General features: G+C 41.3%; 2 protein-coding genes across 5 annotated transcripts in view; one reads left to right on the top strand and one right to left on the bottom strand.

The window, feature by feature from the left end:
* Positions 1-15,818, top strand: part of DDX60 (DExD/H-box helicase 60) — a 45,607-nt gene extending 29,789 nt beyond the window's left edge. For all 4 annotated transcript variants that reach the window (XM_081208625.1, XM_081208626.1, XM_081208628.1 and 1 more), the window contains exons 27-38: positions 1,053-1,188; positions 1,496-1,648; positions 3,275-3,379; positions 4,125-4,325; positions 5,702-5,806; positions 6,708-6,849; positions 7,204-7,325; positions 7,834-7,981; positions 8,453-8,595; positions 10,420-10,571; positions 11,692-11,754; positions 13,776-15,818. In XM_081208625.1, the coding sequence (XP_081064751.1) occupies positions 1,053-1,188; positions 1,496-1,648; positions 3,275-3,379; positions 4,125-4,325; positions 5,702-5,806; positions 6,708-6,849; positions 7,204-7,325; positions 7,834-7,981; positions 8,453-8,595; positions 10,420-10,571; positions 11,692-11,754; positions 13,776-13,875 (1,570 nt within the window). In that variant the 3' untranslated portion in view covers positions 13,876-15,818. The remainder of the gene's footprint in view (positions 1-1,052; positions 1,189-1,495; positions 1,649-3,274; positions 3,380-4,124; positions 4,326-5,701; positions 5,807-6,707; positions 6,850-7,203; positions 7,326-7,833; positions 7,982-8,452; positions 8,596-10,419; positions 10,572-11,691; positions 11,755-13,775) is intronic.
* Positions 15,819-15,865: 47 nt separating this feature from the next.
* Positions 15,866-23,869, bottom strand: part of ANXA10 (annexin A10) — a 34,888-nt gene continuing 26,884 nt past the window's right edge. Inside the window, exons 11-12 of the mRNA XM_081209052.1 lie at positions 19,377-19,499; positions 15,866-17,403 (exon numbers count right to left, since the gene is read on the bottom strand). Coding sequence (XP_081065178.1) covers positions 17,335-17,403; positions 19,377-19,499 — 192 coding nt within the window. The 3' untranslated portion in view covers positions 15,866-17,334. The remainder of the gene's footprint in view (positions 17,404-19,376; positions 19,500-23,869) is intronic.

Below are 23,869 nucleotides of genomic sequence, written 5' to 3' on the forward strand. Positions count from 1 at the left end.
ACAGATCTCCCCTCCCATCCACCCAGTGTGCAGGTGCCCATGCAGCTGGTAGGATCCCTGCTGCTGGCAGCCAGCAGAAAGCTTCAAAACAGGATGTTCCAAGGACAGGGAGAGACCGGGCAACCTGAGATCCATTGGATCCTCAGCCAGCCCTACTGCAATCACATGATGACTTTGAATCCCATGTGCTTCTATGAGCAGAGTGTAAATGTCATTCCTCTAAGAATAATATCACGCTGAGATGGTTGTTGAGTCATTGCCACTTACCAGGATGGTGAGGGGTCAGGCGGGAGTGAAATCAGGGCTTTGTTGAAGCACCAATAGAATTAGGCACCAGTAGAGTCAACCCTCACCAATGTAGCCCTGTAGTCCCAACATCAGTGCTGCGTCGCCTCTCCACTTCCTGTTGTTGCCTGAAATGTAAATGTGAACTAGTCTATTGGATTTCAAGTGACCTTTTTTGCACAGCAGGGTAAGCCAGAGGAAGTCCTTTAGTTGTGAATGATGGGCTGCAGCTTCCATCACCCCTGACTATCAGCCATGCTGGCTAGGGTTGAACAATATCTGGAGATCAGCACATAGATTACCCCTACTATAAGCCATAGTTAGTAGCTTGGCATGAATTAACAAGACATGAACCAGCAGCGTGCTAGTGCTTGCTGTCCAGTTACTGTCCCTTCATGTCTTCTCTAGTGTGAGTAGCAAGAAGCCTTGCTTAGCATCATGTCCAAACCTGAGATCATGGTTTCCTTCTGAAAAAACCCCAAAAACCAAAGAAACTGTGACTTACCATGAAATGTGAAGAAGACTAGTGTTACATACATTTGTCTGTGTGTCTCTTTCACTTTTGTACACGCACATACACATATTAGGGTTGCCAGATTCTGAAGAGAAAAAAAGAGGGCACATTTGCCAACTTCTACTTTTAAGTATGGATCGCTATGATGACTCTACCCATGAAAAAGAGGATGTATGCTGGAAAAAGAGTACATATGACAATGTCAGGGAAATGTTGAAAAATTGTTTGGTAATTTATCTGTACTTTTGTGCAGTGACACTAAAGTCCGTAACTATGGCAAACAATTAGTTTGGGAAGCTGAGCTTGATAGCTTAAGGAAGCAACTAGAGAAGATTTCTGAAACTCCTTCTGACTGCACCTATGCAAATGAACATGCTGTTGATGAGGAGGTGAGCTTAAAGCCCTTTAATTTCCAGTATTAAAATAAAAATGACTTCTATCTTCATTAAAAATTAGACATGTAAAATCAAGTACTGTAACATAGACCGCTATGTTCATATTTGTGTATGTCCAAAGTATATTTGAGATTATGAAATTCTCTCCAAATTAATGATTAGAAAATGTAAAATTACATAGGCAAAGGTTTTCTAACATGTATTCAGTTAAAGTCAGTTTACACTTATGCAATCATGTAGAAATGACGAGCTGCTTTGAAACATCTACTGTTCTTACATATTAAGACTTTCCTTCCACTAGACTTTGACCAAGATATTTCAGCGATTAAGATACTCGAGAAAGAAAATAGAACTGCAAGATTTGGCACTAAGAGGCATTGGGTATCATCATTCTGCTGTGGATGCCAAAGGGAAGCAAATGGTGGAGATGCTTTTCAGAAAGGGATTTCTGCAGGTTGACCAACTTTCAGTTTGTCTATTTGTAATCTATGTGCATACATGCCTTGCTAATACTGCCAATCACCTACTATCTCTGTATGCTTCAAAGTTATTTGTCATAGGTTTATTTAAACCTTTTTCTGATCATTAAAGTCAAATTAACTTGATTGTAAGCAGTGTCAGATTACTTAACAGGCAGAGTAGACACCAACCTATGGGCCCCATGCTTTTTAGGGACTCTACGACAATGGATCAAAATAGTATTGTGTAAAAAATGGGCTTATTAGAATGGTTGGTTGGTAAAATAAAAAAAAGGATTAGGAGATAATTTGCGAGGGCCCCCTGAGATTTCGACTGCCCAGGGGGCCTCCACAGGGCTTAATTCAGCACTGATTGTAATCCATGGATGGCGTGTTGACCCTAATATCCTTCCCTTGTTAAACTAGCTACAATAGCTACCCTACTGAAGTGTTGGGGACTGGCAGAAAAAGGAATGAGTGACAGCTGAATGGGGAGGCAGGGGATTGACTGGCATAACTTACCCTTTCTCCTTCCCACCACTTAGGCCTCATTTAAAATTGTTGATTTCTTTAAAGGGATGACCAGCTTTATATTTAATAACTGGCCTGCTAATTTGGATGTTGCTCTGTACAAGTTATATACTTGGTCTTCATTCTTTCATAGTAATACTGACATTATCCGATGTTAAATTTTAGGCTGATGGGTGAAGGTGGTCTTGTGGAAGGAAAACACTTAATATTTTGGGTGCTTTGAAAAGAGATTTTGCCCTTCCTCCAGCCTCTCTGGTTTTATGGCCAACTTGTATGATCATGGCATAGAGTGCAGTTGTGTCCTTGGTCAGTCCCCCTTAATATTGCCATGGGTCTTATGATAAATGAAAAACAAGTTGAGGCTTTTCCAAAATAACATGCTCGATACCCTAGATCACAGTGATGCTTTCTTGATCACACTTGATTAGGAAAATATATACAAGGGACTAGAAACTGAATCTAACTAAATATTAGCAAGTCCTAGTAACTGGAGTTCAGATTCTGCCAGTATTTTTTATTATGCTTTTTTATTCATCTCTCCCACACCCACAAAAAACCCTTTTATGTAGCTCTGCATTGTGTTGCATGGATAAGCATTATTAGGGTACAGTGGTGCCTCGCAAGATGAAATTAATTCGTTCCGCGAGTTTTTTCGTCTAGCGAATTTTTCGTCTTGCGAAGCACGGTGTTGGAAAAGTTTTGGAAAAGCTTCAAAAATCGCCAAAAACCTCAAAAAAGGCTACCACACCGCATTCTATGAGTTGCTCCTCGAAGTCAAGTCGCAACTGTATTAACGGTGTTAAGAAAAGGGAAACAAACTTGCAAAAAACGCAAGATGTTTTCGTCTTGCGAAGCAAGCCCATAGGGAAATTCGTCTTGCAAAGCAGCTCAAAAACCGCAAAACCCTTTTGTCTAGCGAGTTTTTCGTCTTGCGGGGCACCACTGTATTAACATTGCTAGTCAATGTTAACTATCATCTTTTAAAACAATTAAGGCAGCACTCTTACACCCAAATACCTGGGAACAAATCTCATTAAGCTGAATGGGACTTACTTACTTGCACTGCCACTGAATGTTGTTTCTTCTTTTAGGTGGTGACAGCCACAGGAACCTTGGCTTTGGGAATCAACATGCCATGTAAATCTGTTGTTTTTGTACAGAATTCTGTATATTTGGATGCTCTGCACTATAGGCAGGTAATGAGATTAATCTTTAGGACTAGTCAAAAGTCCATGGCTGTTTTTGGAGAGTGGGATGGGTTGGACAGTCCAGCGTGAATCCACAATTAATGCATTATTATTTCATCATTGACCCACAAACATGCAGAGACCAATATGGAAGGATGTTTAGTCTCAGTGCTATGTTTACGGAACTCAGCAATAAGTAGCACTGAATTGACTCGGCTTATCATTGGCTCTGGCTGCATATACTGCTGGTTTCCTTATTCCCTGCCCCTACCCCTCTCAGTGGGTACTCGCCACCACTGCCCGTGTCCCCATGTTGCAGTTCTGATCCAAATCAGGCCTCCTGTGCTGGCTTATTAACAACAACACTACATTTAAGAGCAGACTTGCATGACTAAGGACACCTGTAATTTAGTCTCAGGTGTATTGGGTATGGAGGACACGTAGGAAATTTAAACTTTAGGTCTTACAGGTAAAGTGAATTATGTTTGTTTCTCTCCTGCCCCCACAGACACAGCACTGAAGGGAAATTGATGGCCACAAGTATAAAGCGTTAACATTCAACCCCTGGGATTTGCTAGGAATGACTTTGCCTCTTCTCTCCCCATCCCTCTGTCTATCTATTTGATAAAGAAAAAAAGAGCATGTTTGTCCTGCAGTATGGATAGCTTCTCTGCTACAGTCTTAAATGCTTTGATTTCAAATTTTGCTTGATTATTTACTTGTGTGATTTCTGACTTTGATTGCTTTTTCATAGATGTCTGGACGTGCTGGGCGACGAGGTCAAGACTTTTTGGGTGATGTCTTTTTCTATGACATTCCATTGCCTAAAATACAGAAGCTCATTAAATCCAATGTACCAGAACTTCGAGGACAGTTTCCTTTGAGTATTTCTCTGATCCTGAGACTCCTGCTGTTGGCTTCAAAAGCAGATGATAAAGTGGATGCAAAAGCCAAGGTAATCCTTGGAAGCAATCCTCCTCTAGTGAAGGATGCAATCCTAGAGCCACCCAATGGGACTGAACACATTGGGTTTACTTCTGATATCACTGGAAAACAATGTATGACTCCTTCCTAGCTTAATTTAACAAGGTGTTCCTAAATGTGTCTACTTGAAAATAACTCCCAGTGACTTCAGTAAGAGTAAATACCTAGGAAAGTGTTAAGAATTGCAGCCTAAATTGATCAACTAATTTCCTGACAATGTTCCAACCAGTGCATTTTGCTACACATTTTCAAAACTCATTCTGCAAGTTAAAGAAAAACACTAAATGCTAATGCTCAATGTTTTAGATTCAGGTAGGTAGCCATGTTGGTCTGATATATATATATATATATAATAAAATTTTCCAGTGGCACCTTGGAGACCAGCTGAGTCTGTTCTTGGTATAAGCTGTCACGGTCTGGCTGGGGACGTCAGGACCGGGGGCAAGATGGCGGGTTAGGAGCAGGAACAGGAAGCCAGGAGTCAGGAAGCCAAGGGTCTGAGGGTCAGGAAGCAAGGAGTCACGAAGTCAAGGGTCCTAGGATCAAGCAGCAAGGAGTCACGAAGTCAAGGGTCCGAGGATCAAGCAGCAAGGAGTCACGAAGTCAGGGGTCCGAGAAGCAAGGAGTCAAGGAGCCAAACACAGCAGGGCAGGGAACGTGTTGCTGTGGGAAATGCCGAAGGGAAATGCTGACCTTATATCCCTTCCCGGCTCTTGCCACCAGGTGTGGTGAGTTACCAATCGCCTTGCCTCTTCAGAACAAACTTAGGAAGGCCCCAGTCCTGCAAAGTCCTATTGGTCCCAGGGCCTGGCTCCTGCACGCACACCTGACATAAGCTTTCACGTGCATGCACGCTTCTTCAGATACCTGAAGAAGTGTGCATGCACACAAAAGCGTATACCAAGAACAAACTTAGTTCGCTCAAGGTTTTTGTTTATTTTTCATGGTATGGAAGATACATTTTTAGAAAACTATTGTTACAGTAGTAAACAACAAATACCTTGTCCCAATGTAATGTCATGCTATGTAATAAAGTTTTAGTTGATTACTCCAAAAGGTCGGGCCACATTTTCCCATGAGTGTTGGGTAGATGCCTGCCACAGTCTGAACAATTTACTGTATGCATTCAATAAACATTTGCTGCATGTTAGAAAAGGAATAGGGATTGTGGTTGCCCTTTACTGCTCTGGCCTGACACGTTAATTTCTCAGGCAATTCCTTTGACCATACTCTGGTATGCCAAGAATCAATGTTAAGCCCAGTGCCAGTTTTCTAACATCTTACTCTCAAACCTTTCAACCAGTCAGCTGCAATGGAAATGTATTAATATATTTTCCCTTCCCAAAGGTCCTGTCGATACTGAAGCATTCACTTCTAGCCTTCAAACAACCAAGGGCCCTCAACATGTTAAAGTTGTATTTTTTGTTTTCATTACAGTTTCTCGTGAAGGAGGTAAGTTTCCAAGTCTTCTTATTTAATCAAGTGGGTCTTGGCTTTTATGTAGTACCCCACACTGGTGTGCAGAGTCCTTTGTGGATATGGCCTTGTTTTTGTAGAGCTGGAAAATGATTACTTCACCATCCTGAAGGTGATAAAACCATGTGGGTGTGTAATGTTTTATCAATGTTCAGATGTGTTGTATGTTCCCTTTCAGGGAAAAATGTAGCTTTGTTTCTGCCCATGATTGTGGTAGCAGAGTACTTATCCACCTCTCAGATACCACCAGGAGCTGAAAGCCATTTTCTCCCCAATAATTCACCTGAACTAACACAATGCAGCATCATTCCAAACTCTTTTGGGAATGGAAAAATGGTGGCTTCCAAGAGTTCAAGCATTGCTGTGCCTCCACCAACAACTATATTTCCCTTGTTCAAAAATAGGAAAAAATGTCCCACACCAAAATGATTCAACCCTGCCCCTTGAAATATATGCCCACCACGTTTAATGGGTCAAATCCCCCCCCCCAAAAAAAATCATGAAAAAAGTTAGAAGTTTTCATTCTGGCCCAGATTTATAAACAGTAAGTTTAAAAGATTGGTGCTTAGTACTTAGTACTAAGATTGGGACTTAGTTACTCAGTATTCAAAACAGTGCGTGAATGTGCTCTGGAACAAATTGAGGCCCACCTCTTAAATTAATCTTCTATGACCACTGTAATATTTAAGACATTTAGCTAGTCTGTGTTATTGTACAACATTTGGTCGCTTTATGGTTATCCTGCACAAACATGGGAGAGTTTCTGTTTTCAACTCCCAAGCTTACACCATGATTAAAATCAGAATGTATTTTGCAGTTTGTCTCATGAGTTAGGGTGGAAATCCATCTGAATACATACAGTGTTTTCTTACTTTAGGGATATGTGGATCGGGAAGGCAATACTACAGGATTTGCTGGACTTGCGACTCATTTGCATTATCATGAACCTTCCAATATTGTACTAGTTGATTTTCTTGTGAAAGGCTTATTCCATAAGCTGTGTCAACGGAGCAAGGAAGGTATGTTTACATGGGCACAGAGAAAGAGCACCAATTCCTTCCTTCCCTGCTTTGCTTTTGAATGGGCAGAGTGATTTACTCCATTTGATCCTGTTTTGGAGACCACTTCTACTCCAGGTTGGGGGAGTGAGGAAGGCCTTGTCATGTCAGTGTTCATAAGTGTAACTAATAGATGAAGGGTGAAGAACCTTCAGCTCATGGACCAAACCACCAGAGATCCTAATTTGACCAGGAGGCTGTTTTCCCCCATCTCCCCCACACCTGTGAGCAGGTAAAGCCACAGCTGCAAATAAGCGTTAAGAGTGCACTCCTGAAGGATTAATTTGCAATAATGTGGATTTCTGTACCAAACAGGACCACATGCTTTCTCTCAGGATGTGATGGAAAAGCTGGTGCTAGTATTGGCCCATCTTTTTGGAAGAAGGCGGATACCAGCTGCTGTTCTTAATTCTAGAAGGACATTTTACCAGTCAAAGGTAAGATCAAAAGCTTGTTTATTTGCCACTAAAAATGTGGGAAAGGACGTTGACCACCTTTGTTCAGAAGGTACAAAGATGAGCGGATGATGCCAAAGATGGAGATAATGATGTGATTTAAAGAAACCCCAGTAACTACTGATCAAAGGTGAACAGAAGAATCCACATGCTGTTTAATTCTCTCTGGAAGCTTCTCTCCTCCTTTGCATTTTTATTGATTCTATATGGACAACTTATTGAATGATAAATTAAGTTTATATTATGGAAGTAAGGTATAAAGATACATGTAAGCACCTTTTGTATTGCACAGTACTCTAATTCTGTGACATAGATTGGATTATGAGATAAATTCTGCAGCAATACAGCCAAAGTCACTAGAGCCCTCTTGGTGATCTAGATATTGTATGGTCCTTTTTAAAAAAACACACACGTATTTTCTTATTAAAAGCTTTAAATGAGGCTTGACGATTATTATTTATCTCTCAAGCAACTATTCTGTTGTCTTTAGGTGTTTCTTGAGGATCTCCCTGAAGATTTTGCTGCTGCTTTGCATGAGTACAACTCCAAAATAAAAGAGAATTTTGCACAGTTTCTGCAGATAGTTTCCACCATGGCTGATATGCAGCAAGAATATAAACTTCCACTTTCAGAACTTGGTAAGCAGGCATTGTTTGTATTACATTGAAATACAAACTGTGCACTTCTGAAGCCTATCAATTAGGAATCAAAGGTCCACTGGTTGAGCAGCCTTGTGATCCCAGAGGAGTCCCTGGGAAGCTACATGGGCTTAGATATGCAACCTGTGGCTGGTTGCAGGAAGTGCAGTTTGAAAGATGGCATGCTGGAGGTAGATTGGACAGAAGAATGGTAGGAATGGAGGCATGGGTAGGCGGTGGGTGAATATGTGATTGCTTCAATTGCACATATTTTGGCTTAGATTCAGTAGGGACAAAAAAGAGCACAAGGATATATGGTCACATTTAATGAGACATCTGAGGACTTCAGTCATCAAGTATATATAAAGTATAAATATCTGTTTTTGATATTTATGTCCATTCCTCTATTATCCAATTATAATAGAGTTGTGCACCCATCGATAAATTCACATTTTTAATCATTTTTGTTAGATTTTTCAAGTAAAAAACCATCTGACTCACCGCTTGCATCTCACTTAATGAGCTGCGATGAAGGAAGGACAGCAGTTTCACCGTTTGTGTGCCTGTCAGGAAATACAGAATTTGATTTGCTGCACAAAGGCTCCATCAACAATGTAAGTGGGAAAGATTATAAAGTATAAAACTGGAGGTTTGAAGAAATATGTCAAAAGCATATACTACTACTACTAAATTTATTATTTATACACCACCCATCTGGCTGGGTTTCCCCAGCCACTCTGGGCGGCTTACAGCGCATATAAAAAAAAAATGATGGGAGGGCGTTCCAGAGGGTGGGCACCACTACCAAGAAGGCCCTAAGCCTGGTTCTCTGTAACCTCACTTCTTGCAGTGAGGGAAGCGCCAGAAGTCCCTCGGAGCTGGACCTCAGTGCCTGGGCTGAGCGATGGGGGAGGAGACATTCCTTCAGGTATAGTGGGCCAAGGCCATTTAGGGCTTTAAAGGTCAGCACCAAAAGTTTGAATTGTGCTCAGAAACTTGCTGGGAGCCAATGAAGGTCTTTCAGGACTGGTGTTATATGGTCTCCCTGGCCATTCCCCGCCATCAGTCTAGCTGCCGCATTCTAGATTGGTTGTAGTTTATGAGTCACCTTCAAAAGTAGCCCCGTGTAGAGTGCATTGCAGTAATCCAAGCGGGAGATAACTAGATCATGCAACACTCTGGCGAGAAAGTCTGTGGCAGGTAGGGTCTCAGCTGGCATACCAGATGGAGCTGGTAGACAGGAGAGGGTGCTTTGGAGCCAGATAGTCAATAGTCCTGGTTAACTCCACCTTCCAGCAGGCCACCAGGGAATCAACATGGGACAAAACATCCCCTACCACTCTCTGGAAACCATTAAGTGGCAGGGACACACCATCCGAATTGGTCCCACCTCCCTGTGGAGGAGAAGGGTCACAGAGAAGTCTAGTTGCACCAGGAAGTTATCCAACCATGGCAATTCTTTTGTTTTGCTTAATGTCAGCTCATTAATGTCCATTGAGGTCAACACCTGATCTAAGCCATGTCTGCGGCTATGGGTTGGGCCAAACTTATTCAGAGGCAGTCCCATGGAGGCCATGCTTTCCATGAGGTCTCGAGCAGCCCTTGGTAAGGTTGTGTCGGCATGGATGTTAACATCTACCATGACCTGAAGCAGCTCAAACAAGGAATCCTTGGTGCAGTGGGGAGGTCAGTACACTAAAAGGAATCCTGTACTTCCCCTATTGCCCAGCTTCCAGAACATACACTCAGAAAACTGGGTCTTCCCAATTAGGACACCTGGCACAAGCTAATGACTTCCTAAAGATCACTGCAACCTCCCCACTCCCCGCCCACATGACATGGGTTGCTGTGAGAAACGTGGTGGCAAGCAGCAGCAAGAACAGGCCATTGGCCTCCAACCAAGTCTCTGTTACACATGCCAGGTCAATTCCACCATCCATGATCAAGTCATGAATGGCAGTGGTCTTGTGAATCATTGACTTGGCATTACACAGCAGCACCAAAATGGAAATACTGTATGAAGATAAGTTCATGGACGGTAGATTATTTTGTGCTTGTGTGTCCCCTGTTTTCTAAAGGCACAAAATGACTTCGTATGCAATTCCCAGAGTTGCCCAAGAACAGGAAATTGATTGTTAAACCACCACAGGAATTGTAGGTCTGTGAGAGGAATAGGGGTCTCCTAACAACTTTCAGCTCTCTTAACAAGCTACAATTCTCAGGATTCTTTTGAACCACAATGGCAGTTAATGTGGTCTCATAGTGCTTTAAGTGCTTACTGCGGATGCGGCCTTAAATGCAACCATTCTCCCCTAAGCACAAGAAACTTGTTCTTGGGATCTCATCCAGGTTCAGGGCAGCTTTATTACTATATGGCGAAGGGGTTGGTCAGTAACTGAGTAGTATGAAAAAGGAATGCTGCTCTACCGTTTCTGCAGGTCATACTGCGCACAATAGGCATTAATGGTGCAAACATTCCAGTCCTCTATTCAAAGATATGTGATAATCAGGGAAGAATGATGCCACTTAATGCATATGTGCTCGACTTCTATAAACATGGATCTCTGACAGCAATGGAACAGGATAACAGGTGCGTGCTTTCTTTCTCTCATTATTTATTTTCTATACCACACTTCATCTGAGGGTGGTTTAACATATAAAAACACAAAAATGCATTACATAGTAACAAACAAGAACGGTACCCACGCCCCCAAGTTTAAAAGGCCATAGATGGTTCAATTAGCTAAAAGCCTATGAGAAGAGTGAGGAAATTTCACCCCTCCCATTGCAAGAATCTGCTGATTTTCCAGAGAGGAGGGGGCAGATTGTGCTTGCTACTTATTCCGCTCTGGCCTCACTTCAAAGGGGGAGACTGAGTGTTATCTCTGTGTAGATAAGGTCGCTGCAGAAAGCAGCTGTAACACTCAGTGCAGTCCAGCGTCTCCATTTGTATATAGTTTGTATAGTACAGTAGCTGTAGTGAATAAAAGAAGATATTCTTCAGCGCTGTCGTCCGAGTGATTTATGCTCTGCTGTACTCTGCTGTGCAACGACTGTCTACTGGAAGTGAGTTCGGTGCTCACAGCTCTGAGATGTGAGTCCATAGCACTTAGACCTGGTCCTGCAGAAGAAGGTCTCTGGAAGTGCTACCCCAGCTTGCCTGGCCCAGTCGGGGCTGAAGTGGTTGAGCTCAGTCGGTGGCACTGGCTCAAAGGCAAAGCTGACAGAGAGGACTGTTTTTCCTGGTGCTTAAAGATATGTAGTTAAAGCGAACCTGGGGAGAGCATTCCACAAGTGGGGAGCCACCACAGAAAAGCCCCCTTCTCATGTTGCTGTCCTACAAACCTCTCAGGGAGAAATGTTTTGAGAAACGGCAAGTAAGAGGTGTCACGGTACAGTAGATATTTATAAAATTAAGCATGGCATGGAGAAAGTGAATACAGAAAAGTTTCTCTCCCTTTCTCATAACGTTAGAATTCGTGGACATCCAACAAAGCTGAATGTGGGAAGGTTCAGGACAGATAAAATACTTCTTCACACACTGCATAGCTAAATTGTAAAACTCGCACGCAACAGGAGGAAGTGATCGCCACCAACTTGGATGGCTTTAAAAGAGAATCAGACGAATCCTTGGAGAGCAAGGCTATCATGAACAAGAAAAGTACATGAAATATATAACTCTGCTAACCTACTTTTCCTTCCAATTTTAGTATACATGAAGGAGAAGCCTATGCTTGTTTGAAAGACTTTGGCCTTGTTCTTCGAGTCATCAGGTATGCCAACGGTTTTCAACCAGTGTGCCTAGACACCCTGAGGTGCCTTGAGTGATAGTCAGAGGTGCTGCAGGCAACACCGGCCTCTGTCCCTCTTTCTTTCCCCTCCCTCCTCTGATGCCTTCTTGCGTCTCTGCCTCCCAAAGGCTTGCAGAGCTGCTTGTTGCAGCAGCCCTGGCTACAGGTGAATGGTGCCTCTGGGGCTGGCCAGGGGGTGCTTCCCAGGCCCCTATGGGCAGTGGGAGGAGGCACCTCTCTTTGGGGGCAGGGGAGGCAGCTGCTGCTTCCCAGAGGACTCCCAAGGAGAGGGAAGAGGCTGAGGGAACACTCCACAAGCGAGAGTGTTTGAAAAGGGGTGAGGGGTTTCCAGCTCTGCAGGTAAGGGGTGAGATAACTGGGCTCCTGAGCCCCACAAGAGTGCCACAGAAAGAATGTCAAGGGAGCCGTGGACCCAAAAAGGTTGAAAACCTCTTGAGGTATGCAATGAAGTCTTGCTTGTTTACTCTTGTTCTTTAGAACAATTGAACAGAGGTCAGTAGACTGGTGCCTATCATACCTGGGTTGGCACCAGAAGAGGGGGCAGGGGCCAAACAAGGCACTTGCCCCCCCTTCCCCCCCCTTGCTGGACTGCTGACATTAACATATACAGTGGTACCTCAGGTTACATACGCTTAAGGTTACAGACTCTGCTAACCCAGAAATATTACCTTGGGTTAAGAACTTTGCTTCAGGATGAGAACAGAAATCGTGCTCTGGCGGTGCAGCAGCAGCAGGAGGCCCCATTAACTAAAGTGGTGCTTCAGGTTAAAAACAATTTCAGGTAAAGAACGGACCTCCGGAACGAATTAAGTACTTAACCTGAGGTATCACTGTACTGTTATATATCTTTCTGAGATCTTAACACATGAGGTACAACTTACTTGACAAAAATATACTTTGCTCTTTCTGTACCCCATCCCCAAATTTACCTGCGTGATGCCTCCACTGTTACCATGGGTGTAGAGATTAGCCTGGGTGACTCAAACATATCATAGTCCAACCAGTTTTCACATAGTAAATGAACACCAGTGGGTGTTGTCACCTCCATTTCCATCTTTACATCTAAGGTGTGAATGTTGTTCATGGGGATTTGCTAGCAGTGATGAATCCAAATGACAAAAACTTTCAATATTTGACCTGGGTGGCTTTGCAGCCACTCCTCTTCTGTATCATCCTTAACATGGTTTGAGCACTTTGAACATGGCTTGGACATCAAGAGTGAGATCTCAGGCAACAAAAACAAAAGTATTTTTTGTTTTAGATAGATGTTTAATTCAGGTAAACTATAAAGAAACACAAGACTGGTCCAATCATATTGGCAGAAATGACTGGCAGAATCCGAGACCAGGGAGAAGAGTTGGTGAAAGAAGACTGGAATAAATTTAAAGACTATTTACAGAAATATTGTAAAATTAATGAATGTTAGAAGGATGTTGGATAGAAACTAAGGGGTTTCCAGCTGTAATGCTTTAGGAGATACGAATAAAAAGGTTTATAAATGGGTAAAAGCTTAATGGTAAGGATTTGCTGAACTAACAAATTGAAGTGGAATACAAAGAAGGGAGGTATGAGGAGGTCTGGGGAAATAAGCGTAAGGAAGATATATTATGGAAAATTATTTGTTTTTTAACTTTTTATGTTGTATTTTGTATTTTGTTTCTTTTTATTTTTTATTTTTTTTCATTGTTATATTTTAAAAAAACTTTAATAAATATCTTTAAAAAAAAGACTGGTCCAATCATGTCTCAGGACTAAGAAGACCCATGGGAGGAATCAAGGAAGGCCAGAACTGATAGCTGAATGGTGCACGACTACTTTTCAAAATATTGCGCCTAGCAGGGGGGGTGGGTGGTTTTGTGTGGGTTCTACTTCAGCCACAAAAATGTTACAAAATACAAGAAAGCAGTTTTCAGGGTTGAAGATGTATAACACTCCCTCCTCCTCACAAAAACATTTAATTTACTTCTGCTTCTCTTTTCCAGTGTCTCTTTGCGTGAACTTTGCGACAAAGAGGATGATAACGTCGTGTGCGCCTTTGAACAATTAAGTGAGAACTACTGGTCGAAACTGGATGTGGTGTAAATGGAATAACGCCTGCACCAAAAATATAGTGCTTTGTAAGAAGGGATAACAGTTCACAGTTGTATCAAATAGACACCAGTGATTGGTTGAATGGATATGTAGTATCTGTTTGATTAGGGGTGCTGCCTTAATGCGAATATTTAATTTTAAAGATTTTAGAAGGATCTGGTATGAAAGAGGGAGCAGCAACAAAATGTGGCTGCGGGGAGTACTCCTGTTCAGGGTCCCAGCCAGCCATGCCTTCTTCATGGGCACTGCACACCTTTCTCCCTTGTCTTCTGTCTCTCCCTCACACCCCTCTTCAAGTATCTTCTGTGGTCTACAGCCACTTAGCAAGTTCAGCCTTCATTAGGCTGTTTTGTCCCACATCCTCCGGGTTGCCTTTCAGTTTGCCCATAATATATAGGACCGTTTTAGAGTTTTTGTTAGAGTACTCAGCTAGTATAAAGTGAAGGGGACAGCTTTTTTATTTAACAGAAGGCACCAGACAGCTTGTACTGTGGACAGGGCCATCTTCTGACCCCTCTCAAAAGTTCTAACTCCCCAGTAGAGTTTCTCTCCTTGTTCTATGCTTCCTCAGAGGTTACTGTAAAATGCCTTTTTTGGGAGTGGGGAGCTTCTCCATCTGTTCTACAAATGCTTTTCTACTATGTTCAAATAGCTGGGGGGAAATGTCAAATAAGTCAGCATGCCTAACTATTTGTTTAAATGACAACACAGGGAAGGGTAATTGAAGACACACCTCTTTACCATGGCTTTTAACAGCTGATATATAGATTAGATATATAGATATAGATGATATATATTTGGGACACATTATATGTTTTTAACTTTGTGTTGTAATTATTGTAACCTACTCGTGACACCTTATGGTGAAAGGAAGCTAGCTAGCTAGCTAAATAAATAAATAAATAAAGCTTTTTTTCGTTCTTGGGGTTTTGTTTTTGCCTGTTTGTATAGAATTAAGGATTTTAAATCCTAACAAGTAAGTAAACAAACAACAAAGTAAACTCCCTGTGTTGAGTTTCCCCAACCCTCCTGATCTGGAATTCAGGAAGGATATGGAAAACTCCCCAAATTATACAAAGTGTGGTACAATTCTGGGAGATATAAGCAGGATCATGGCTTTGTTGAAGCATGAATTTATGGAGCTTATTAAGAATAAATACTGCCAATATATAGTGAACAGATGAAAAAGATTTTGCTGCCCTAATATTAACAAGTCTGGTTTATCTTTGTGTGCGTGAGAAGCAAAACAAGAATTGTCTAGCAATGACATGTTGTGATTCTTAGGCTGCAATCCTTTGCACATATTCTCATTGAACACAGTGGGACTTCTGAATAAACAGGTATAGGTTTGTCCTGCCATGCTGTTGTTGATAATGGAATGAGTTTGGAGTTAGTCTAAATGGTGTTGGCGGCTCTCTTTTCCAGTCATGTGATTCTGAACGCTGTGAGATTGATTATTGCAGAAAAGGGGACTGTCATAGTGGTCAGACCAACATGCTTGCTAAATCAATAGCCTCACCTGCTATGTTAAGTATCTGCTTTGTGCTATCAATTCTTTATTGATCAAAAAATGTGCATGTCTATACAAACATTATGTACTATCCCTTAACAGGTAAAAAAAAAAGAAAAGAAAATTATAAAATAGAAAATTTATAAAGAAAAAAATTTAAAGAAGTAACAAAGATAAGAAACAAAGAAATCAAATTTTAAAAAAGAGAAAGTTATTTACATAGTAAAAGTACTCATCAGCACAATCGTTCCCATCCTTCTCATTATACTGTTTGATATAATATTCTTTTTTACACAGGTTTACATCGTATAATATTATTTCTCTCTGCTTTGTATACATTCATTTGGTCTTTTTCTTTACAAATATCACTCGATTTGTGCTAATATGGAGTTATTTGTACAATAAAATTTACATAATTCTTAAATATTATCCATTCTCTAGTTGTTTTTTTTGTTTCTATACTCCTCTAACTGATCCCGTCAGTTTTGCTAATTGTAGTATTCTAACATGAGTATCTGCCAATCTGTAATCTCTGGGAGCGTTTCATTCTTCCAGTTCCTTGCTATAAGGGTTCTAGCTGCTGTAATACCATACATAAACAATGTTCTTATATCTTTTTAAATTTCTGGTGGTAGTATACAAAGTAGGAAAATCTCTGGGTTGTTTTTTTTAAGGTGATTTTAAACAGTTTCTTAAACTAGTTTTAAATATCATTCCAGTATTTGTCAGTGGCTACATATGTCCCCTAGGGGACGCGGGTGGCGCTGTGGGTTAAACCACAGAGCCTAGGACTTGCCGATCATAAGGTCGGCGGTTCGAATCCCCGCGACAGGGTGAGCTCCTGTTGCTCAGTCCCTGCTCCTGTCAACCTAGCAGTTCGAAAGCACATCAAAGTGCAAGTAGATAAATAGGTACCGCTCCAGCGGGAAGGTAAAAGGCATTTCCGTGCACTGCTCTGGTTCGCCAGAAGCAGCTTAGTCATGCTGGCCACATGACCCAGAAGCTGTATGCCGGCTCCCTCGGCCAATAAAGCAAGATGAGTGCCGCAACCCCAGAGTCGGTCACGACTGGACCTAATGGTCAGGGGTCCCTTTACCTTTTTCTTTACACATGTCCCCCACATATGATAGTATGACCCCCTCCTCTTTTTTGCATCTCCAACAGGTTGATGTTTTCCCTTTATACATTTTAGCAAGCTTTTTCGGAGTAAGATGCCACCTATATACCATTTTCATGGTGTTTTCCCTGAGATTATAGCATGCTGTCAATTTAATGTCTGTTGCCCATAATCTCTTCTGTTGCTCCTTAAGTATCTGCTTTGTAATGTAAATTAGGGCAATGGGATGCACAGAAACAAATGGCTGTAGAGTGTAGACCCTCCTGGAAGGTAAGCAGGAGAGACGTTTGTGTCTGAAAGAGAACAAAGGACAGTCCGCCTTAGGATTGGGGCAAAAAAAAGATGCCTGACTTGTTCCCTATACTTGATCCAGAGCCATGTCATTGAAGAGCCTCCCTAAAAAATGAGTGTGGGAGAGCAGGATTTGTGGGAGTATTAATGCTTGAGCCTCGAGTAACCTTCATTCCAAAGAAACCAAACCCAAGTTATATGCTGCAATCCCTGAGATTTCTCATGGCTTGGAGACTGGGACGTACTTAACAGTATGAAGCACATTTGGATGGAAAGGAATCACATGGATTTTATTAGAGTCTACTTTGAAGTAAGTTTGTAAAATGCAATATATTAATAGCAAAGTATTCATTCTTTAAAAAAATCTGGTATGTGAAAATCTATATTTGTTCAAAACAAATTAGGCATTGAACTGATCACACTGGGAAGTATATTAGTACACAGAGAAATAATGAGGACAGCTTGAATCTCTTATTATTTGAAAGCATTTCCATCCCTAAACTTTTTCGTTTTTAACATAGTTTTCTTCCTTCTAATAATCTTCAGCATCACCTGCACAGATGGCAAGTAAAGCACTCTCATAATGTCCAGAGGAAAAATGCTGCAAGATAAATAAATATTCATTAAAGATGACACATTTTTTTAAAAATCAGCAACAGCAACCCTGTTGCTTTCTGCAAGAACTTAATCACTTTTTAAAGGGCAGAGCTGCTGATAGGAGTTTCTGAACTTGGCATATGTAGGGCAGATATAACCAAGAGGAATGGAGTTTGAGGATAGTCTTCATACACTTGCAGGACAGAGAAGCAAAAGACAGAGGTGATCTTCAGTTGCTGCTGTGCCTGTTCTTTCCCAGTGAAACTCCTGTTTGGCCTAGCAGTGTCATATGCAGGTTGAGGAAGTGCCGTAGCAACACGGGAGGGTGTTTCCAGACTGGTTATTTTGGGTTTGGATTCAATCTCATACCAGCAAATTCATGCTGTGCAATTGTAGTTCATTGGCAGGTCTTATGCAATAAACCTGCTTCCTCAAAAGATTGGACTTTTGTGATATGGAAATTGATGGGGATATACTTCAGAAATTGGGGGACAACACTTTCTTAGACAAACAACAACAAACAACAAACAAGTCAGACTAAGAGCTCATCAAATAGCCAACAAACTTAACAGGTCACTTGGAAGTGCCTTGAGTGTGCATGATTCCATCTTGCCGCCAGTCTTAATTTCATCCCTGCCTCCTGCCTCCATTGTTTTCACTTGGCCACCCAGAAGGATAGACCAACCATTGTTTTTATTTGTAGTTGGTTTATATTTGGGCCCTAGAATGAAGGCCAGGTTATGAATTCGCCTCCTCCACCTAATACAACAAACACCACATTTGAAGGCAGACCCACAAAAAAACCCCACAATCTACGGTGTTTCACAACATTCTAGGACAGGTTCTTAGCCCATCCTGGTACATTGTATTTGCTCTGTCTGTCTGAAAAGTGGCATGGGTAGATGAATAAACACTATGCGTAATTGGAACTTCATCGTTTTTTGCCAGGGATCATTATCATTTAACTACTACTTGTCTCTGTCATAGTTTCTGTGCCAAAAGGCTTTGCTATGCATATGGTTCATACTTGCAATTCAGTGGGTTTTGGGGGGACTTATTGCAAAGTTTGGGGCCATAGTCTCTGATCTACTTTGAGGGAATCTTCTGTATACTCCTCAACTAACTTTAGATCTTGAATAAGATAACTAATTGAACATACTGGATAAGGTAAAAGAATTGCTACTTGTTGCATTCTAAAGGTGGAATCTCTAATATCACTTGGGGTGTCTAGCAGTGTGTTCTTGGATTTCTCCTGGTGTAAAATTGGTTGCACTGAGGAAAATAAAATATGTTAAACTATATTTTGAAGAAACTATATTTTGATGAAATATAGTTTAATATCACAAATAAGGAGTACAGTGGTACCTTGGGTTACATACGGTACGCTTCATGTTACATATGCTTCGGGTTATAGACTCCGCTAACCCAGAAATATTACCTCGGGTTAAGTACTTTGCTTCAGAATGAGAACAGAAATCGGGCGGCTGCGGCACAGCGGCAGAAGGAGGCGCCATTAGCTAAAGTGGTGCTTCAGGTTAAGAACAGTTTCAGGTTAAGAACAGACCTCCAGAACGAATTAAGAACTTAACCCGAGGTACCACTGTACACTGTGTTGTGCTTTGGAGTAACAGCATTGCTTTAAATGTTTTTGGTGTTTTGTTTTATTTATGGAAATGACACCAACTGCATTAAGTTAAGCAGACAGTGAGCTTGTTTTGGCTTCCAAGAAGATCAGGGCAAGTATGACATACAGTAAGAACAAGGGCAGTACCACTGGACATGCAGAAATTGTAAGCATGGTGCAAATAGTTAAGAGGAATAGGATTTAATCTGTTAAGAAACAAGAAGTTGGTTGGTCCATTCAGAAGCAATTACTTTCTGTGTTTTTGATATCTGAGGATATGCATAGATGTCTAAAACGATTGCTGTTTTTTATTTTAATGTCTAAATTATTACAGTCAACCCAAACATACTTACTTTGATATCATGGAACAGTGATTTTCCATATCTCTCTTTATAACGTTGTCTTATGTTCAGCAGGTCTATTTCACTTCTGGCAACCAGTATCCGTATAACTGTTTTGTTATGGAATCCTAACTCCTGAAAGGGGACAGGAGACATTTGACTGTTTTAGATGTCTGTTTTTTTTATATAGCATTGAAACAGGTTAACTTTTTGTCTCAGATGATAAATTAGAATGAATGGTCATGGAATACAGCTGTGAGAAATACTGAGAGTAATAAATTTTTACTGTACAGACTGTGCTGCACTCTGCATAAAAGGTAAAGGTAAAGGGACCCCTGACCATTAGGTCCAGTTGTGGCTGACTCTGGGGTTGTGGCGCTCATCTCGCTTTATTGGCCAAGGGAGCCGGCATACAGCTTCCGGGTCATGTGGCCAGCATGACTAAGCCACTTCTGGCAAACCAGAGCAGCACACAGAAGCATACTAAGGGGTTAAAGAAAAGGAGAATTATGAATCTCTCTCTCTCTCTCTCTCTCTCTCTCTCTCTCTCTCTCTCTCTCTCTCTCTCCTCAGTACAAACTTATGTATTTAAGTATGTATACAAACTCAGTAAATCCCACAGAGTTCAATGGATTTTATTTCCAAGTAAGTGTGTATAGAATTAAAGGCTAAGTTGCATTTATTTATTTATTTTGCTTTGGGACAATGAGACTTTCAAGAAAATGTGGGTTTATAATAGTAGTAAATCCCTGAGTAACTGCTGAATGATTTTGTTGATACTTCAGTAATTGCCTATTTGTTTAGTTAGTACAACCAACAACTTAAATCAGCCCATATAAGGAGTACCCAGATACTTGACCAGAAAAACATGAGGCTTATGGAACAATGGTGACATCTAGAGGACACAGTATTCTGAACTGCACTTAGCTGGTCATTATGTCTTTCCCATATGGCAAGATAAATTTGCCAGTTATCTATGAAGGGGCTTTTTCCCCAAGAGGAAGCAGTGATAAGGGAACAAAATAACTATTTGCAGGTTTGATTTTTATGATGAAGAGCTTAGAAAAATCTTGCACACTGTTAATTTTTTACAGGGAAACCTTTGTAATATACTAACCTATGCACAGTTATATTGTGTCAGATACCTCTGAAATTGCAATTGGCTAGTGTATATGCATTTGCAAGTTCTTTTTAATATGGTCCAAAATGACATTTATTTGCTGCACCATTGAGCATATGAACACAGACTATCTGTGCTAATGTGACTATTGGATACCGGTACATGAATTGCAGGTACATTTATGAACTGAGAAAATCCTTCAAAATCTGTGTCACGGGTCCTCTCCTGCCCTTCAAGGACTATGCCTGAAAAATACTTTATAGGCTCCAGTTGTCTCCTCATTACTCCACATTCTAATGCATGGGCTAAGCACTTTAAACAATGCTATAGTAGAGATCTGAGAAGTCTCTCAAGCATGGGAGTGTATGAGTCAGACTTACTCTGCAATTTACTTTAATTGGGATACAGCTGTAACTTCTCACCATTGTACTTTTCCTGCCCATCCTTTGCAGGGTGTGTGCAAATGTTAATTTTAACAGCTCACTTGAAGATCTAACTGGAGCAGTAAACTGGAGAAGAGGAGAACAGCAACTTTGAATTCGGAAATATATGCAAATTGCTGCCTTGTTGGCATTTTAAAATGCCTTTTGGCATCTGTGGCCCATAGATCTCAGGCAGGCGCAAGGAATCTGGCCATGAAGCGCACCTAGTTTTTTTTCTGAGCAAGTCACTGTCTCTTATTATAACCTATGACAAAGGGTATTTGTGAGGATACACGTGTGTGCGGTATATTGTAATCCACCTTGAGCATTTATTTAGGGAATTTGTTTAGGGAAGTTTGTAATGTTTAATGCTGTATCATGTTTTAAATATTCAATTGGGAGCCATCCAGAGTGTGTGGGGTATGTATGTATGTATGTATGTATGTATGTATGTATGAATAAATAAAAAAATAATAATTGAAAAAATATAGAGGCCTCACTGTTAACATACAAAGTGGTGTAAATGTCCTCCTCCCATGATACGGTGTGAGTGGATGAAACAGTTCATTTTCCCCACCTGTGTGTTCTATTTTTTCAAGCAATTTTCTTCCATCCCATACTGGAAGTGAGTGAGTCAGGGAGAAAATTGCTCATACATTAGATGACAGTGAGTTCAAGTAAGGGAAGGAACAAGGTTTACCTTCCTTCACCCACACACTTCTTTTCATGGTAAAAACACCAAAACAAACCTTGCTTTATTCGTGAACACAAAGTACTTGCAGCTGCCCCATGGACTGATTTTGTCTTTGTCCCCAAGTGTATCTCTTTACTACCCAGTTGTCCTCTGGGAGAAAGAGGGACAAACGATACTTTGTGGTCAGTCCTTCTCCCAAAAGGTTCTTGTGCAAATTCCTCAATAATTACTTGAGGAAGCAATGCTTATTCTCAGGAAATTAAATTGAATAGATGTTTAAAAATAAAACAGGTAAATTGAGTTGATCTGCTGGTGGGAAAGGCTCCACCCTGCTCCTTGAAACCCCAAGAAGCAACTCTTCCCAGCCCCACTGATCAACTCTCAAAAGAAAGGGAAAGTTCCTTGGGATGTCTATTCAGAAATTAAATTGGACACTGTTTGGAAGTAAGAGCTTTTTGAAATGATGGGCTGACTTTCCTGCAACAAGGCCCAGTCAGGAGTGAAGTGCTAATTGGCCAATGAAATATGCAGTATTTAGGGTTCTTTGGTGTGTATAGGGGCTTATTATCCTGTTGCCATATGCTGGCACTTTAGCTGTTCTGAATGCAAATGAAGTCTATATAGAAAATAGTGCATCTGACAGTGTCCAGGTTATTTTTCAAACCACAGAGCAGACGATTTATTGCATGATGGCACCTCCTCAATTGTTATTTCAGGTTTGTACACCAGAGGGAGTGTCAGTCCACACTGAATAGCGCCGTTTCAACTGATGGTAAAGATTTGTTTTCGGTTGAAGATGCATACAGAATCACAGAATTGTAGCGTTGGAAGGGACCCCAAGGGTCATTGAGCCCAACCCCTGCAATGCGGGAATCACAACTAAAGAATCTTTGACAGGTGGCTATTCAACCTCTGCTTAAAAATCTCTGGTGGAGAGTCCACCAATTTCTCACACTGGCATTTGTCCACTGGGAGGGCAGTTTAGAGTAGAATCTCATTCTTCTAAGCAATTGGCTATGGAAAATTTCTGATGCAGTCACTTTTTGACACCAGCTCTTCCATCCCTACCAATGTTGCCTTGTTTAAATAGTATGGCCCTTAAGGCTCCTTTAGTCATTGCTCATGTGAAGGGCTAAAACTCTCCCTTTAGCACTGCCCCTATTGTCACCTGGATCCTTCTACATTCTCACCTATTCAGAGAAATAATCTGCAGCAGGTTCTTCCAGGCTTCTAAGATGTATAAGTAGAGAAGGTTCCCCACTTCACGTGTTTACCCTGAGCATATGGAATGCTGGAAAGAACTGCACTTCAATGAGGGTTGGTTAAATGTACGGTCCCATATTCCCAGATGTAAAAAGTAAAAAGGTAAAGGACCTCTGGATGGTTAAGTCCAGTCAAAGGTGACTATGGGGTTGTGGTACTCATCTCACTTTCAGGCTGAGGCAGCCGGCATTTGAACACAGACAGCTTTCTGGGTCATGTTCAAATATATAAAAGGATGTCACATAGAGGAGGGAGAAAGGTTGTTTTCTGCTGCTCCAGAGAAGTGGACACGGAGCAATGGATCCAAACTACAAGAAAGAAGATTCCACCTAAACATTAGGAAGAACTTCCTGACAGTAAGAGCTGTTCGACAGTGGAATTTGCTGCCAAGGAGTGTGGTGGAGTCTCCTTCTTTGGAGGTCTTTAAGCAGAGGCTTGACAACCATATGTCAGGAGTGCTCTGATGGTGTTTCCTGCTTGGCAGGGGGTTGGACTCGATGGCCCTTGTGGTCTCTTCCAACTCTATGATTCTATGATTCTATGATTCTATTCTATGATTCTATGTAGCCAGCATAACTAAACCGCTTCTGGCACAACAGGACACTGTGATGAGTGCTTGAGCATATGGAAATGCTGTTAATCTTCCCATCCCAGTGGTACCTATTTATCTACTTGCACTGGTGTGCTTTTGAACTGCTACAGTAGGTTGGCAGAAGCTGGGACAGAGTAACGGGAGCTCACCCTGTCTTGCGGATTTGAACTGCTGACCTTCCGATCAGCAAGCCCAAGAGGCTCAGTGGTTTAGACCACAGTGCCACCTGCTTCCAGATGTAACTAACAGGGTTTAAGATTACAATCCTAAGTATTCTTTGGGGAAAGTCATTACTGTTGAAGTGCCATAAATGTTCATAAATGTATGGTGTGGGTGCCATCTATGTCCCACCAAACTTATTTCTGAGTAGAAACATTTAGCATTAGGTTGTAAACCTGGCAGTAATTTGTATCC

The sequence above is a fragment of the Podarcis bocagei genome, assembly GCF_964188305.1.
Source record: "Podarcis bocagei genome assembly, chromosome: 9".
In the NCBI taxonomy this organism is placed as follows: domain Eukaryota; kingdom Metazoa; phylum Chordata; class Lepidosauria; order Squamata; family Lacertidae; genus Podarcis; species Podarcis bocagei.